Below are 19,244 nucleotides of genomic sequence, written 5' to 3' on the forward strand. Positions count from 1 at the left end.
GTGAACACCTGATTATGCATGAAGAAAAAATACCGTCATCAACTGTGAAACCATTAGAATTTTGAAAAATACCGTGATATAAATTTTTGGTCATACCACCCAGTCCTACTCTACAAATATGTCTCAGAACAAATAAGTCATTATGCAGATGCTGAAAATCACTGCCGTAAAAATATCATTAAAATGTTTGTTTGAATTCACTAACGATAAAGGACATCCTGGGGGTGATGGTTTAAAGAATTAGTTGATTATTTTAAATGATTAAAACTGTTCTGAAGGACACACCGTCCTGTGTTGTTGCTTTAAATGAAGTACAACCTTTTGTTTTAATCACACATGGGCTGAAGCGGAAAAATATTGATAAATATAAAGATATTGATAAATATCACTTCTGAAAACAAACCTGTTTCACTCTACTTTTAACATTGAACCATCTACTCATGCATGTCTGTTTCCTGCCTTTTTTTTTTACTGATGGTTTGTCTTTTTTCTGATTTATGTTTTTACTATTTATATTTATGTTTTCATCAATGTATTTGCAGTTTCTATTTTAACCTACCTGTAAAGTGTCTTCGAGTTTCTAGAAAAGCAATTTTAAATAAAATGCATTAGGATTATTCTCATCAAAGATTCAAAATTTAGATTTTGCTTTAAAAAAAATCTCTATAATAGATGCAAGTTGGAAAACATGAATTTACAGGAATGAGTTACTCCAGGATCTCGTTATTCAGAATAACCAGAATTTGTAGAATAATAATAAAAAAAAATTCTCTAAAACAAATGTAATTTGAGGAAATATTTGGGATATATTGCAGGGTTAAAAAAAAGAGCAAATTCTGACAGACAATTCACAATTAATCATTATAAAAATAATGTAACTATGAGCAGTAACAAATATCAAGTCCGGTATATATTTGAGAGTATCATGAATTTTTTTCAATTTTGAGGGACTGAGATACCTTGAACTAAACTAAACTGATTTACATAATTTTTAAAACTTTTAACGACATAATATATTCAAAATACGACCAAAATCTGCCAGCGGTCCGAAGTGGAGGCTCTGTCGGACCGGATTCGGCCTGCGGGCCTCGAGTTTGACACTCCTGTTTTATTGACTGAATACATTTCATTTATCTTCAGAAGCTTCATGCGGCTTATCTCACCTCTCCAGCCACAAAGAAGAGCAGCGGCGTCTCCTCCTCCTTCGCTTTGTACTTGGCCATCAGCTTTTCTGCTATTGGCTGAATTAATTCCTTGGCTGGCTCCAGCTCACCTTCCTCCTCAGCATCTGAAAGAAAACACACGATAATGTTAGAAGTATTGAATGAAACAGGCGGCACAGGGGGAAAAGGGGGCAGCCGAGTGAAACAGAAACAGAAACAACAGAGAAGAGATGATTTTTTTTTTTTATTGTTTCACACTCTAGTCTGATATGAACAGACCAGGGGTGAGTCTCACACTTTTATGATCATCTTTAAAACCTCTATGTCACATGCGTCAAACTCAAGGCCTGGGGGCCAAATCCGGCCCTTTAAAACATCCAAATCGGCCCGCAGGGGAAAATAAAAATGGCAAAGAAAACAGTGCATATGACCAAATAATTTAGTTGTGGATATCTCAGTAAGGTTTGTAAAGAGGCGTAAAATACCTTACAAATTTCCACAAGAACTTAAGCTTGGGGATTTTGGCAACATCCCCAAAAAACTGAAACTTTTCATGGAAATGTATTTATTGAAATTAAGCAGAAATTGGGAGTAATTTTAAGTCACTGTATCATGTCCAAACATAAATATTGGCATCCATGCAAAATAATACACTTTCAAAAACATAACATTTCAACAGATTTATTTGGAAATAGAACTTTACAATTATTGATGCAAAGTTTCATTGACGTTATCAGAAATTAAATAATACTCCAATAGTTACAGGGGTTCCCATGCTTGTAGAACATGAGAAAAGTCATTTTTGCTCTGAAATTGTTGAAAGAAACCAAAGTTTTCCAAAATCCTGCTAAATCCCTTAAAGGAGCATTAAAAAAAAAAACAACATTAATTTAAGGGATGAAGCGCTCGAAACCAAAGAGAATGAGTTCACAGAAATTTCTACTTATTGCCTTGAAAAGATTGTGTGATACATTTTTACTGCTTTTTGGAGTCTGATTTTCCTGCTCAGTTCTGAGGACCAGGAGTCAAATAACACTGATGGTGACGTCAAATCAAATAACGCTGGTGCGTGTTAACGACGGTTTGGAGAGTCGTCCCAATAACCCAGGAATAAAAAAAAGAATGAGAAAAAGACGGCTTGGAGACAAGCACAGTGAACTAAACTACTGTTTGGTTCCACAGATGCATGCAAAGTACATGAACAGACAGTAAATAAATAACAGTGTCACAGTTAGAGTGTGGATCGGGTCGCATTTTCTCGTCCGAGTCCCACCCAACAGTGAAAAACTCATTTTTTTTCTCAAATAAATGACATATGTGCATTTATTTTAGTCGTAAGCACCAATTTTATTAACGAACAATTGATAATGTCAACATCAGATCAGCACACGGCTATAAAGGTGTATTCCTTTATAATTGTCCTCTGCTCCATTCTACATCCATGGCGGATCAGCTGTGGCTGCTGCTGCAGGAAAAGAAGAACGCTGCAGTGCAAACGACGACACTATGTGACCAAACCCAATAAATTTGTCCCAACTCTTCAACACTGATTTATAAACCTATGAAGTCCAGCTAAACATATTCCAGCCTTTCAAAAACTATATGAACCAAAATCTACAGAAAATGATCCGAGTGTGAAATCAGATACTCAAAGAGAAAGCCCCTTCATTCAGGCCACGCCTCATTTGCAGCCTCTACTGCATTAACAAGCACATTTCCACTCACCCACAAACAGAACGAGGCAGGGCCCCTCATGGAGCTGCGCCGCGTTGGACTCACTGAGCTCCAGCACAGGCCGAGGGTGCCAGGGGAAGAGGCGACACTCTGGGTCGTTCAGCACCTCCACGCGGCCCTGTCGCGTGATCACGTGACCCTCCGTGTCCAACAGAATGAGCGTGGGAATACCTAGGGACAAAAGAGGAGCAGGGGGAAGTGCGATGTGAGAGAAAGGCAAACACCGGGCGAGGGGGAAATTGGCCGTGTGAGCGTGGGGTGTGATTTGGGTCATTTTCAGACACAGGCTGCTTTGCTTCCATGCTGGGAGTTTGTCTTCTGTGATGCCAATATTTTTCTTTCACATTCACCCATTATAAATCAAAAAGACATCATTGGATCAACCCCAAAAAAACGGTTATTGTTGTAAAATATATACAGTGAAAAAACACATAAGTGTTAACGCAGCACTTCTCATTGAGTTCTTGAAAATATACAGTCCATTTTGGGAACTGAGATGTGTTGAAAATTTTAACTCACTACAACAGGGATGGCCAACTATCACAGCGGGGGCCAAATGTCATTGTATCTGATCCGAGGGCCACATGATCAAAATTCATGTCAGAATTTAGAATAATGACCAATCTGAGTATTAATACGGGAGGGCGTTGTCTTTGTTTATGATGTTTTGTCAGGCTTTTTTTTTTTTTTTTTTTGTATGTTTTTGGAGTCATTATGAGTGTTTATGTTTTGTTTTTTGTGTCATTTCATGTATTTTTTTGTCATTTTCTGCCCTTTTTGGTTACCAATTTGTCACTTCCTGTATTTTTGTTGTTTTCTGTATTTTCCTGTCATTTTGTGCAATTTGGTTGACGGTTTGTGTCTCTTTGGAGCTTTTCTGTAATGTGATATTTTTTGTGTTTTCATAGTCCATTTGTGTATTTTTTTAAATTTTTGTGGACTTTGCGTATTTTGCTATCGATTTGTATGTTTTGGAAGTTATTTTGTGTATTATGTCAGGGTTTATGTTCCTTCCAACTTCTTGAAATAAAATTTTTGGGAATTTGTTTTGGGGGTGCCACAAAATTAGACCGAGGGCCAGTTGCCCATGTCTGTACTTCAGTTACCTGCTTCTAATTTGCTCTCAATAAGGAAAAGCTCATGCTGGCATTCTTACCTTCACACATGAAAATTAAAAAAAAAGAGTTTAAAGTTTTAAATAAATACACATACAGTGGGGCAAAAAAGTATTTGGCAGCCACCGATTGTGCAAGTTGTCCCACTTAAAAAGATCAGAGGTCTGTAATTTTCAGCATAAGTATACTTCAACTGTGAGAGACAGAATGAGAAAAAAAATCTAGGAAATCACATTGTATGCTTATTTAAGAACATATTTGTAAATTATTGTGTAAAGTAAGTGTTTGCCACCTACAAACAAGCAATAATTCTGTCTCTCTCAGACCTGTTCTTCTTTTTTAAGAAGCTCTTCTATCCTCCACTCGTTACCTGTATTAACGGCACCTGTTTTGACTCATTATCTGTAGTAAAGACACCTGTCCACACCTTCAAACAGTCACACTCCAACCTCCACCATGGCCAAGACCAGAAAGCTGGTTGGTAACTTTTTTTTTTTTTTACAAAATGATTTATTTAACACAGTTTATCATTTTCTTAACTGGGTCTACAACAAATCCTTAAATACACTTAGAGTAAATTATTTTGGAGGACTTCTTACATTTGAATGCTTCACTTTTAGTCTTTCACTGAATTAAAAATAATGTTTATTTGTCTACCTATTTTTTTTTACCCTCTTCATTATCCATACCTGAAGCTGCACATTTATGTCAGCTCTGCTTGTTTCCTCAAAATAAATTTCCACCTAAAGCTTTCCACTGACAGAAAACTACAATCCCCTTGGCTTTTTTGGAGCCTTTATCCGAAGCAGACACCATCACGCTGCCAACAGCAGGCATGAGTCAGTTGTTCCTGTCTGCGCACGTGGACGACTGATTTGAACAGCGGCTGGGGTGATTATAAACCATGGGGATTTGGGCTCTGCAGCATTGACTGGTCTTCTCTGTGCATTCCTCACATTCTTTGCAGGACAGATGAAGAGCCAGCTCGTGTTCACTTTATTCACAGTCATGAGCACAGGAGGAGGCAAAGGATGGACAGGAGAGAGAAGGAGAGATGGTAGAAATTATAACTGGCCAGTATTCCATGCCTGGTTTAGAGACCATTCAGCTGTTGTGCCTTTGTTACATTATTACCAAGGCAAGGCCTGGTAGAAGAAATAAAAAATCTGTATTGACCCAAACAGGTAAAAACAGAATTTAAAGATGAAGCTTAGAAATAGTAGCACCTTGTATCCCGAAGAGTCTGTTGAGTCGTGATCGTCGAGCCTCGTCTGAGTACGGCACCGCTAACCACGGCATCTCACTGAAGTACTGCGTAAACGAGTCTTCTGACCTGTTGGCAAAACGGCAACAAAAATACATCAAACATGCCTGAAAATATGATCTATCAAACAGCCCCGACCTGTCACGGCTTTGAATTTAATTAGGCCTTTTGTGGTGTGGTGTGCTGAGGTATCTGACAGAATTTGGAGACTGCTTCATCAAACATTGGCTGCTCATACAGTAGTTCTTGGACAAATAAATGCAATACTGGCCACAATGGACCACCTGCTAGTGGTCATAAAGGAAGATCTGTGCAATTCAATATACATGGTTAAAAAGTGCGACAAAAAAGATTAAATGGAGTTTAAAAATCAATAAAAACATTAAACAGAGCTTGAAATCAACAATAAAACCATTAAATAAAGTGATTGAAAATCTCCTCTCAATCATACACAGTAGAGAAAAATAGTGCCTTTAAATTGGACTTGCTGACTTCAGTTCTGCTGGCAGTTTGTCCCATTTCCTTGCAGCATAACAACTAAAAGCAACATCACCATGTTAAGTACGAACTCTGGGCTCCACTATCTGACATGTGTCCATAGCTCTGAGCGACCACTGATGGATTCTGGACCAAACCCATTCACAGATTTATACACCAGCAGCAGAACTTTAAAGTTTATTCTGATGTAAAAAAAATTACATCAAATTACAAATTAAAATGATGTGTTGAAACACATTTGCCAAAGCACAACTGTAAAGTCTTAGTAACTTTAGCCCTATCAGTTGGAAACACTTATTTCGCACTTATTTCATCAGCTTTAAACTAGTTTAAGGCATATTCTACCCAAGATAATAGACACAAATAATAGATGTTGACTTGGTTTCACAATTTTCATCCCTTTATGATAAAACAGTAAAAACATGGTGACTCACCTATCAGCGCTGACAAAGACTATCTCAAACTTCTGACCCGACTCTTTGACGGTTTGGTACGATTCCACTAAGACCCGTGTGAGACTGCGACATGGCGGGCACTAGGAGAAAAACAAAGTAAGGAATTTACACACTTCACTGTCAACAACACGTTTACATATTTAGTCATAATTCTTCACCGTTACGTATGCAACATCTTTCAAACAAGGGTTCCTTAAACACTAATCTTGCAGAAACACTCATTAGGATGTAGGGAACTATTTGTTGTCTGTGAGTACGTTGTTATCTAGCAGAGGAAGCAATGGTATGGCTGGCATTAGGAAAACAACAAAGCAGAACAGCAACAGGAAGAGGAACAGACCAGTAATAATACTTCTAGTCTGTTTCCCATGGTTCAGTTATTTTCTTATTTACTTAACAGTAACACCTTGAAAAAAAAAACCCAGAAAATAATCTCTAATTTTTTTTGTTTTTATTTAATAATATCCTTTTATGAACAGAAAATGCCACAGGTGTGTGGACCATTTGGTACAGGACCACAAAGAAAGAATAAAGTTGGGAAAAGTCCACGTTCTTTTTTCTTGTTAAATCCCCACTTCCACTTGAGCGCACATGACTCTTGCTTTTGACTTAATTTCTAAGCGAGACTGAGATGTATAAAATACTTGAGGCCTAACTCATAAAATAGAAGAATTATTCATAAAATCTCAAATGGGCCGAAAAGATCTTGGCACTTTAGATATGAGGATAACATTATACAAAACCATTGATCAATGTCCATGTGTGCAAAAAAATAGTCTTTTTTCCCCTTCAGAAGCCAAAATATATGCTACTACTCCTTGGTCTCCCGCCTCCCCGTCCCCCACGGGTTAAGAGTCTGGGTGTAATCCTCGACAGCACTTCATCTTACAAATCCTACATCAATAATATCACCCCGTTTGCAGATTTCCACCTCCGTAACATCAATCGCCTCCACCCCTCCCACCCCCCTCACACTGCTGCTATCCTTGTCCACAGTCTCGTCACTTCCCGGCTTGACTACTGCAATTCCCTTCTCTTTGGTCGCCCCAGCAATTCCCTCCATAAACTCCAGTTAGTCCAGAACTCAGCCCCCTTCTATCTCCCACATCACTCTTGTTCTCCACCAGCTCCACTGGCTTCCCATACAATTTTGCATCCACTTTAAGATCCTTCCGTTAACTTTTATGGCCATTTACCACACTGCCCCCCCTTACCTGACTGAACTCATCCATGTCCACATTCCATCGCCCTCCCTCAGATCCTCTTCCACCATTCATCTGTCCACTCCCCCAGCCCGCCTTACCACCATGGGGATCAGAGCTTTCAGCCGCTCTGCTCCCCGACTCTGGAACTCACTTCCTCTGAATCTCAGGAACATGGACTTATTCTCACAATTCAAAGCCGGACTCAAAAACCCACTTATTCACAACAGCATTTCCCACCTGACCACCCCTGCTGTCTCTGTGTTTTAGCTTCACTTTTACTGTTGTTTTTATAGTGTTTTAGCTTAACTTTTCTAGTGGTTTTATACTACGCACTTTTGTGGTTTTATTCTGCACTGTAAAGTGACCTGAAAGGCGTTGATTTTCAAATAAAATGTATTTTTGTTATTATTATTACTGAGCTTTAATCGGGACACAAACGGACAAAACAAAACAGTACATATGGAGGTCAGCGCAAGGTGCCGATATCTCATGTGATGTCTGAGCTCATTGATGCAGATGTGTTTACATGTGTAACCAAGGCGAATGTGGTCGAAATAACCGCAAACAAACAGCAATGCATTTTGTGCCTTGTCTTTTTCCATTTTCTCTGAGTCTGGGGCTGGAGCCAGCGTGCAGGCGTCTCCGTGCTGTGGAGCCGGTATCTGAGGCTGCGGCTCTGGCAGCTGTTGTGCAGTCTGGCCCCGGCTCTGTGAAAAGCCTGCGCTGCATCTCATCACCAGCAGCACACAGATGATTTAACGGCTCCCATGCACCAGAGTCATGACCTTCACAGGCTATCAGTGCGTCCAGCAGAGAAACAGACAATGGGCTTGATGTCACTGGGGTGTGACGACTGATCCGGGGGTTACAGTAGAAAGGATGGACGGGGGTGGGCAACCACCGGTAAAGTAAACATACATGATAAAGCTGCTCTTTTATTTGTTCTCGCTATCGCTTTGCCTCGCTCTGTTTTGGTCTACGGCTCTTTCCTTCCTCTGCTTTTCCCAAAAGATAGGTCATGGAAAGTAAAAGCTAGGTGCTTACCCAATGTGCTGAGAAATACACTCCCACATAGTGTCCCTCCAAAGAGCTGCCGTCTGTTGTCTGTCTGTTGTTCCTGAGCAGAGGCCCCGCCACCACCTCAGCAAACGGTTTCGGACCCCAGGGGAACTCCAGGCCTGAGGGAAGGTAGGAAAGTGTGGAGGTTTAATAAAATGGGCCCAAGTTTGGAAGAAAACAGGATAATTTTGGTCATGATGTGATGCACAACTACAGTTTAGTAATCTCTGTAAATACTACATGTCATTTGTATGTTAATGGGATTTATTGAAAGAAAATAAAAAAGGAAATGCAAAGCTGTTTAGTGCACAATTTAACTATTAATGGCATTCAGTGATACTTATGGTGTGTTCACATCGAATGTCACTTCAGCAACTTTGGTGACAAGATTACATTCAAAATCAATAAATGACGAGGATGATAAATGATGCAACATCAAGCCACCTCCATTCAAGTGACGAGACTCGCGCGATCAAAGTTGAACATTTTGGTAACACTACTTGAAGTTTGAAACATAAGGCTAACATTACGCTGTCATTATCTGTCGCTAGCATGAATAAGGTGTCATGGAGGCCGTCATTATGTGTCGTTTGCTAAATTATGACACCTTTGGAGCCATGTTGGTATTTTTTGAGTTAGGTGGAGGGATCTAGTGGGGTTAGGTAGGGTTAGAAAGGAGGACATTTTATTCTAGGGGCCTGGCTCTGGCATGGATTTTTTTTTAACTTTTCAAGTGACTTTGAGAGACAGTGTCGCAACATCCAATCGGCAATGAGTTTCTCCCAATGTTACTCCCCCAGTCATCACGTCACTGGGGTAGATGAAGTTATGAGGTGATGAAGTGAGCAAAAAGCACGCTGAAGTCGCTTTTGGTGTGAACGCACCTGTATACAAATTCGTTTCTACAAAGGATTCATTTTGAGCAGGGGTGTCAAATTTATTTTAGTTCAAGGGCCAAATATAAAGTACTTTGATCTCAAGTGGGCCACAGATTTTAGGTGGGATAATGAGCTATTTCAACAATAATTTCCCCAAATTTGCACTTCGACATATAAAGGATGCATAAAATATGTAAGACGTCAACAATATTTAAGCAATAAGTGACAGATATCAGTCCCTGCAGGGTTTTCTCTTTTAAATGTCATTGATTTTGTGACTAATTTTCATTTAAATATGGGAAATTATGAGAAATCATTTTAGGAACATTGAGTTCTTTGAACAATTTTAGATTTAGAATGACTGCAGTCATGTCATAAAAGCATGGGAAAATTGCGATCTTCCAAATATTGTGTAGATTCAATAGATGAGTGTATTTAGAGGGGCTAAGATATGTACAACTGAATTATTTGGTATTTTACACAATAACTAATGTTCTTTCTGTCTTTTTTTCACTATCTCCTGTGGGCTAAATTAGATAGTCTAAAGCAGTGGTTCTCAAACTTTTTTTTGACTCAAGTACCCCTTTTGTCCGACGACTACGTTTAGCTTAGAAATCTATTTAAAAACAACTATAGATCATGATGGAATGAACGAGTGATAACACACATTTTAAAGAAACTAATTCCGTAAACAAGTGGAATGAAACAGTATTTAGTACAGTGGTTCCCAACCTTTTTTTGATAGTGACCCCATTTTGATATCAAGTGTTTTTGGTGACCCCAAATACTTTTTTTTTTCTAGAAAAAGTTTTTGATCATGTTTTTTTCATTATTATTACTATTTTTTTTTTATTTTTTATTTTTTTTTACTGCATTTCAGTTAAACTATATAGAAATAGAGTTGTTAAAGATTGTGTGTTGTTTTAATAAAAAAAATAAATAAATAAAAAAATCATTAAAAATCTATTTTAATTTTTCAGAAATTTGAGGTGACCCCATTTAAACTCCAGACGACCCCACATAAGGTCCCGACCCCAAGGTTGAAAAACCCTGACTTAGTGGCTCCTGAATAGATTGATTTCTAGAGTTTTTCCGGTCATATCACATTATGGGTGGGACCAAGACTGACACTTTATTTGTCAATTTTCCACTCCCTCTCTCTCAAGTACCCCCTGTAGTGCCAACACAAACCCTCATTTGCGTACCCCTAGGGGTACCCTATTTGAGAAACATTGGTCTGAAGGGCCATTTTTGGCCCATGTGATTTAGAGCTAAAAATGCAAATCTAGCAAGAAGCATGAAGAGGCAAGCAAACCTTGCATTATAAAAAATTATTCATTGGATTGGGTCATTGAAGCCTTTTCAGGTATATTTAGGGCAACAGACCATCACAGGGTAACATACAGGAAAAAATCATTTGCTTCTGCCCATTAGACTCATTATGTGGATTTGAACCTACACTCTCCTAGCCAAAAGGCAGCATTGCAAAACTACCAACTCAATAACCCCAAACTGGGAGTACCAATGAATGCAGGGTATGTTTGTCTGTGTGTGTGTGTGTGTGTGTGTGTGTGTGTGTGTGTGTGTGTGTGTGTGTGTGTGTGTGTGTGTGTGTGTGTGTGTGTGTGTGTGTGTGTGTTTCTGTGCCTTCTTCCTAGGGGTCATTTAGCTTATTATGTTTATACAGTGGAATGAAGGAAATGAGTCGAACAAGGACTCTTGAGAACAGCAATTAGGTAGTTTGGAGACATTTCAAACTCTTTGTGAAGTTTCTTTAACATGCCTTCGAAGGTACACTTTTGTATCATAAATTTAGTCACCAATTTAAAACAGTACATGTCAAGTTTATTATCGATGCAGTGTGTTCATCATGAAAGTCAGAGATGAGGTGATTAAAGCAGTAAAAGAAATATGCATAACTCATTTTTATGGTTGCAAAACTTGGAATGAAAATGCAACTGAACCAGGATTTGGAGCACAGATAATAATTCTCCAAATGGCCTAACCACAAACATCGTAACTTTCAGAGTTTTATACAAGTTTGTTTTTTGGGGGGATACACATCTCTCATAGATAAATGTTTTAAAGATTGCAACAAGCCAAAATCGGTTCCCTCCTGCATCCAATTACATTTTTTTTCTCTTTTCAAGGTTTTTTTATTGTCCACTAAAAAGCTCTAAAGATGAACTTGGAATTGTTGAATTAAAAAAAAAGGAAGTAATCACAAATAAAACCTTGTATAGCCGCTTGATAAAGGCCTTTTTATTTGAGTACTGCTGTGTAGGGCTTCATTAGGCAGGAACGACACGCCTGTACTGTATAGGCAAGGTCTTTCTTTGTTGTGGAGATGGTGAAAGTGCACTCCATCTTTACGCTGCAGGCAACGCTGCTGCCACTCAAATCAGGCCTTTCACTGTGAGTAAAAGGCAGAAGGTCCTGAATTGCTCACCCCTCTGAGCCACTGTGTAAAGCAAACTTTCAATGCCTTTTGTATGTCTCTCTACATCACTGAAGCTGTTGTAGATTAATTGACTGATCATGTTGGGAGCCGCTTTCCATCTAGGCGAGAGATGGTACAAAAGCACACACACAAAAAAAAATAATGAACAAACTTCATATATTTGAAAAATGGGAAACAGATGTTAGGTTATTTTAAATCCTGACAAATCAAGATGTCATGATCTTTGCCCAAGATTCATCTTTCTCTTCCCACATCAAATATCTAACTACATTCAATAAATCATGGAAATAATTCTACAGCCTGGCTTTTGTATTTTATTCTTTTTTTTGTCAGGGTCTGACAAAGCAGTTTCTCAAATTTTCTATTGTCACCAAAGCAACACATGGTGAACAACATCCCTCTTTTCCACAATATGACCAGAGTAGAATTGAAGAGATAAAATGTCAATTTAATGATCATTTCTGAGCCAGAGAAATGCTCTCATGTGCAGGGCAGGAATGCAGTCTCGCTCTTGTTAAATCCTCATCCCTGCTTCAAAGTGCGTAAATTACAGGTTTCGCAGAATAGGGCGTGAAAGGCAAGCGTTGTAAAGCTCATGGAGCACAAAAATGATTAGACACCAATACAAGCGAGAAGGAAAAGTTTATGCTTTAATAATGTAGACTGAAAAAGTTGCAATTGCAAAATGTAATGTATACAACAAAGTAGGCTTGTTTGTTATTGTGCATGGCTGTAGTGTGAGGGAAAGTTAAGTTAGCAGCCTTTAGTTAAAGCCACTTAACATATATGAGGCAATTTGTCCAAATGGCTTTGTAGAAATGGAAATGATGTGCTTTTAGTAAGGAAGGGTTTACCCTCAAAGGAACTCATTCAGTCCCAGGGCCAAAAATAGACAAACAACCCTTCACTTACTCAGTCACTCCGATGGGCAATTTAGAGACTCCAATCAACCTGTTTACATGTTTGTTTGTGGTATTTACCAGAGTACCCAGAAAGAAAATGCAAACTCCATGCAGAGATCTAATAAACAAGATAGAAAAAAACCTTTAGATATTGTGAACTACAAAACAATAGGATATCAATATATATGGCTTTGTTACTTCTACTAAAAGGGAAACTTGAGTTGAGTGAAGTTCAGCCCAGGCACAGTTTACACTTTCTTCCTGACCTTGTTTGGAGTTTTGGTTACAGAAAATGACAGACTTTGGAGCCCTTTCAGTATTTCTGCAACTTAAACATCAATTATCGTCTCCAATGGCCATTGTTGCATAATCCATAGATTACAGGTTCTTCTATGTCCCATTATATAAATCACTCTTTGATAAACACTTTTGTTTAGCACCATTTCCTAAAACCTTCACATAGATGGACAATAATGTTGTTCTTTTTAGACTCAACCATGTGTCTAATTTCCTACAAGAAATGATTTAAAAAGACAAATGCTGATAAATGCCCCAGACACCCAACTGTTTAGGCAACCTTAAAAATCGTAGGTGTGATTTATTTTATTGAAAACAAAAAACAAAAAAACAAAAAAAACTAGTTCTTCCAACAGAGAAACACTTTCAAAATAAAACCTAGTTCTCCTGTCTGAGCTTGAACTGATCAGCGTATTTTTCCCATCTGGCTCTGGTTGCAGGATTCCCCGCTTTAAGTAAATGAGACTAGAATTAGTGGATGGTGTATATATCCTTCAGACTTAAGCGCAGTAGCAAGGAGGCTAGAAAGCCAAGAAGATGCTGTTATTCTATTTTCAATACTTTGACAACAATTATTAACTTTGTAAGAATAACATCCAGCATTCATTGCACCAACCATTAAGTTTAGGAAAAACCCACAATTATCAGATTATGTTTTATTTTTTCTTTGAATGGCTTTGCTCTTGCCTATTTCTTGTACAGTGCTAAACTCAAGTTGTTTTCTTTTACAGTCCAAACACACATATGGGATTATTTAGATTAGTTCACTGACCAGGAGTAAATGAAATATTGCCCCCAACTATCGGTCTTCATAAATGAATGTTAATTCCTCTGCAGTGATTTTTTTTTTGTTTTTCTTTGTGAAAAAACAATAATTGAAAAACCACAAGCTTTAAATCGTTCAGTTTACATAATGGGGAAAGTAAAAATCGCTAGTATGGCTATGATTTTAATGTTTGATTAATATTCCTGCAAGGAAAAAAAATCCATGAGCACATGTACAGTATGAACAAGACAGGAATCCTAACAAATGCACAGAACAAACGATTACACAATACTGTTTAAGAGCTGGTAAACTGTTTGAAAATGACATCACGTGATTAGTTGCAGGAGTTTAAATAGCACACGAGTGAGGCATGTGCCATCTTGCCCATTAACTTTAGTACGTGACATCAGCACGCAGTTTCTAGATAGTTAAGTAAACTTTGATGAAAAAACTTCATTGGAGTTGAACCAAAGGGACATTTTAAGTGGTATATGTTGCTGTTCAGCTGGAAAACCGTTAGGAGTGTCAAGCAGAGCAAACACGGTGAAGTTATTGGTGCTTGCCTGCTGTGACACACGAAAGACTTTGGCAGTCCGAAAATGTGGGGAATTTATTTCTGCTGCTCTGACTTTTGACCCTAAGATGAGCTCCTATTACCTCATTAAACTGTGATGGTTTAATGGTTTGTGGTGAAGGGTTAAGGTCAACCATTTGGTAAGGAATATAAGGGTCAGAAGTGGGGCTAAAGAGTAAAGATTTTGAGTACCTTTAGGGTCGTCTCTGACCACCAGCAGACCGTTCCGGCACACAATCTTTCCCGTTGTTGAATCTACAAACACCAGAGATGGGATACTGGTAACCTTGTACTTGTTCCACAGCTTCATCTGCAGAGAAGAAAGGAAACAAGAGTAGAAAGTTAAGCAAAGTTGCATCACACACACAAGATCCATTCATTTTAATCAAAGAAAATGTACAACCACTATTACTCCTACTGGCAACCGCAATTCACATCAGGCAAGTCTTTAAATTAATCATATGTGACAAGTTGATACTATTACAACATTGTGAAGTCAGAAAGGATGATTTACAGGCAGAATCTGCACGTGGACATGAAGTATTCACAGAGCACAGGCATTAGCGTAGCTCGTACATCAAACAGTAGATCAAGCTTTTTTCAAGAGCTCCTTTTAAATATCAAATGGCTCAGTTATACCCAATGAATGGTAAACAGACGTGCCTCAAAGAGCTGCAATCTGCTCTGTGCATCTTTAGTAAGTAGGCAAGAAGAGAAAAGTCCTGCACAAAAACCGAAAACCAGCTTAAAACATCCACTACAAATGGATAATGAATAACATCAAACCAGTAAAACCATAACATTAGCTCGAGTCTATGAAAGCATCTGTTTTCTACTTCCAACGTGGCAGAAGAAAGGCAGCTATGGAGATTTGTGCAGCAAAGGTAAAACCTTCCTTTGGTCTTTCAAAGAATTTACTTTGAAACATTTCTATCAAAGGATTTGGCAAAGAGAAGAACAGGCACTACAAAACTTGGTCACTGAAAACATACCTTGTGGTCTGTATCAAACTAACACCCAGTGCATTTACACACCTTTCTACATGAGCTTTGTAGGATTGTGTTGGAATATCAGCGATCCCAAATGTTTCACAGCTGAGTCCTGCCAGCTAACTGTATCACTTTGAAGTACCTTCCAGCTGCTGTTCTTGTAATCTCTCAGCTTTTCTTTTTGAAATGAAACCAAGGGGAACTCATTATCATTTTACTCTGAGTGTGCTATATGAGAGCTGAGCAACAGAGCTAGAAGTCTGATTTGATACACTGAGACAATATCATAACCCCTGCAAAGCGAGGCAACCAACTGCGAGGCCTCTGATGAGCTAGAAATCCATACGCAGAACCCTCCTTTACAAGAAAGCTTCAGCCAAACACTCGGTACTACATTCATCTTACTAATTGGATCACGCATGACTGCAGCGATCCATATCCCAGATGGAAGCAAATCAGCTCAAGTCTGAGGACTGTGGACGTGTGAGCAGGGAGATAAATGCAAGAAATCCCACTTCTTCAGGGATCATGGAAAACAAATAATTGTGTGTTGATGGAAGTACATGATTGCACTCATGTACCTTCAGAATCTACGCCAGTGAAAGAAAACCAATCCACCAACATTTGACATTTAACGACTAAATAGAGCACAGTTTCATGCTTCTTTGGGGTACGACACTTCAGTCAGTTGCATTAGACGAGGTCATCCTCAGTGGGAAACTGACACTCACAGGTCAAAATCTTTTAAATCCTCAAACATCTGCTTCAGTTTAGGTTTTGAGTAGTTGGTGCTGGCCTAGGATCTGGTCTCCATCATTTACAGTGGAGCCTTTGCAGTGGTTGAGGATCAATGTGTCAGGAGACGCAGGGTGAGAAAAATCTTCTCACTTTACATTCCTGATTCATCAACTCCTATCGACACATAAAATGGCTTTCACTGGGTTGCACTGACCCAGAGATGTTGAGCAGAGGTTGTTGTTGCTTCCTTGTTACAGTTGTGTTTCTAACAAATGGAAATCAGCCCTTAACAATAAAGAACATGAGATGCATCCTGAGGGGTTGCCACAGCAGCTTGGCACTTTTGCTTTGTGAATTATTCAAAGGACAAATATTGACAACCTGTTGGTTGATTTTTTTTTCTTCTTTCTCTCTGTTTTTTTTTAAAAGGCTTTGGCAGTAGATCATGGGTACATTGGCCTATTTTGCCAGAGATGAAACCCAAGGTGAGATATATGCCTTATACTACACTAATACAGTAACAATTTAAAGTAATTGTTGAACTATTTTACAGTTTCTATTCAAGTTTTACTTTTTCAAGAACTTTCAATCTTGCTCAAAGATCAGAATAGAATAGAAATTATTGCCAACTGTACAGTTAAAACATGTACATTGAAATTAATGCGCAAATCATAGATTCACCAACAATAAGACAGATGTTGATTTCATTTTTAGTTTGCTTTAAGAAAAACTATTTGATTTTGACAAATGGATTAAGGTTTTTATTGCAACAGCTGTGTTGAAACTCTCTTTTCCAACACTTAAAGAAAGATGCCAGACTCAAAGATGCCCCAAGAAAAAACAAACAATAATGCTTTATCACTGATGGTGAATGGTCACTGATTTGTGTTTTGAATGTTTGTTACAATAAAAGCTGAATGAAAGCTTGAAATGAAAAAGAACAGGTCAGTTTAATAAGTTCAGTAGTTTAAATGTCAAAGTTGAAAAGAAGTTACAAATACGGATCTCAACACTACAATTTATAAGTTATAAGCATTTGTGTGGTTTCTCTACACAGACCCTTTTCAGAGGCAATGTGAACTCTGACCCTAACCATCTTACTCTCCTGGTGAAGGAGACATCACAGATGTTTGCTATGCCTCTTGGCTGGAGCAAATACAAGCGTTTCTTTGTTATGTAACAAAGTCATGACCTCCACAGCATTGATAACTTCATCTGCAAATGGTCTCAAAGCTATGTTGGTTCTCAGCAGAACCAACAGCTCATACATCACATAAGCCAGCAGCCTCTTCCATCTTCATAGCCTTAGGGCCGAAGACAGACGTGAAACAAACTCCCTGCTCCGCACTGCCCGGTCGTCGAGCTGCACAGATGTAACTCCCTTTTGTTTGGCCCCTGCAGTTGCCTTTCACTGTACATTCCTCCATGCCGGACTCCGCCTCAGCTCAATCTGCTCCTGGGGCTCAGAGTAACTGCCTGTATCCACTTCAAAACGCCGTTTCTGCTCTTTACAGCTACAAAGAAAGCCTTCTTTCCCCACCTCTCAGCCCTACATCAGCTCATGGCCAGTGTGTGTGTTGCCTTACTGCCTTCATCATGACCACCTCTCCCTGGGGTGGTAAAGTACTCATCAAGGACTCAGTGACAGCTGCACAAGACCCTTTCCTTTTTCTGTGTGACGACCTCTCATAATATTTTTAAGCATCCTTCTGTTAAGCGTGTTTTTGCATCTTTCTGCAAAGTCCTAAAATATTTGGATTGATAAATAAAAGCACAAGAAGCTCACCAACTCAAGCCTTTCTTACCGAGCTCTTTACAGACAACTAGATAGCCATAGTGTTGAGAAAATGTTCTTATACTCATGAAATCTTTGGAGACAAAAGCAGATGTGGCTTTCACATTAAACTTCACCAACACAACATCTAACTGCTCTTGATCTTACTATGTTCTAGACCAGTGATTCTCAACTGGTGGGTCGGGATCCTAAAGTGGGTCGCAGACCTGTACTGGGTGGGTCAGCTGGTCAAAAGTAAATATTAATTTTATTTTGAAAAAAACTTTGGACAGTCATGAAATGCATGTTGCACAGGAACATTTATAGGGATTGTTTAAATGAGGGTAAGAGCAGTTGAGAACCCCTGTTCTAGACCATTTTCCTCACAGCTTTCCCCAAATAAAAGACTTTGGCTAAAGAGCCTTTTACCCTCTATGATACGAGCGAGTGCCCCTTGTTTCCCTGGCAACCACCGCCTCCCAATTACATCTATTCCACAAAGTCAGGGTACGTCACTAAGTGCCAGACACTTTGTGGGCTCTTGTTTAATAATTCAGTGATAAATAAATGGTTTTGTGAGGGCGAGCAGGTGTCAGAATGTCAGAAGGCTTCTGGGTATTAACCACAGAATGGAAAAAGGGCGGCAGAGAGAAAAGGGGGGGGCAAAGAGTGTGAAAAATCGAGAGGGGAATAGTACATCCCACCTCTTAGTGTTGTACCGGGGCACTGAAGCCCTGAATACAGGCTTTAAATCCAAACTTAGAACTTGCTCGTAAAAACAGACGTTAACCAAAAGCACAGGAGGAGGTGGGACGGAGGGGTGAGGGAGGGGGTTGTAAAGGAGTAAAAAGCCAGATCTCAATAGGTATCTGCAGCATTGTCTCTCCACAGGACTTGGGCGGATGTCATGGTTTGCCCTCAGAGAGGTCAAAGTTCAGTTGGGCAGGGGGTGCATTCTTCACTCCCCAGGGTTGCATCTGTGTGTTTACCCTTGATTGTTCTGGATAAACTAAAAACCAGCTCTGAGTAAACCAACAAGGCATACCAAAACTATGACGCAAAGGCAAACAATAACAACCATTTGCAATATTATGTGATGGGAAAAGAATTTGATTACCTCTTGTGTTAAGATACAAACATTTTTCAAGCCAAGTTTTGTAGCCTTCATTAGAATTTGTCTCTCAAATGTTCCTTTTAGTAGTGTTTTATCATATAAATCAGTGGTTCTGAAACTTCTTTGGCTCAAGTACCCCCTTTCTCTTCTTTCTGAACCCAAGTACCCCCTTTGTCCAACTACAACATTTTGCTTAGAAAATGTAAAAACAACTACAGATCATAATGAAGGAATGAATGAGTGATAATACACATTTGA

At 39.0% G+C, this 19,244-nt stretch overlaps 1 protein-coding gene across 1 annotated transcript in view; it reads right to left on the bottom strand.

Annotated features, from left to right (window-relative positions):
- The window catches only part of nxn (nucleoredoxin), a 63,874-nt gene that overhangs the window by 9,380 nt on the left and 35,250 nt on the right, over positions 1-19,244 (bottom strand). The window contains exons 2-7 of the mRNA XM_028465731.1: positions 14,564-14,681; positions 8,479-8,612; positions 6,209-6,309; positions 5,239-5,345; positions 2,889-3,068; positions 1,164-1,288 (exon numbers count right to left, since the gene is read on the bottom strand). Of these exons, the coding sequence (XP_028321532.1) occupies positions 1,164-1,288; positions 2,889-3,068; positions 5,239-5,345; positions 6,209-6,309; positions 8,479-8,612; positions 14,564-14,681 (765 nt within the window). The remainder of the gene's footprint in view (positions 1-1,163; positions 1,289-2,888; positions 3,069-5,238; positions 5,346-6,208; positions 6,310-8,478; positions 8,613-14,563; positions 14,682-19,244) is intronic.

The sequence above is a fragment of the Gouania willdenowi genome, chromosome 13, assembly GCF_900634775.1.
Source record: "Gouania willdenowi chromosome 13, fGouWil2.1, whole genome shotgun sequence".
Classification (NCBI taxonomy): Eukaryota; Metazoa; Chordata; class Actinopteri; order Blenniiformes; family Gobiesocidae; genus Gouania; species Gouania willdenowi.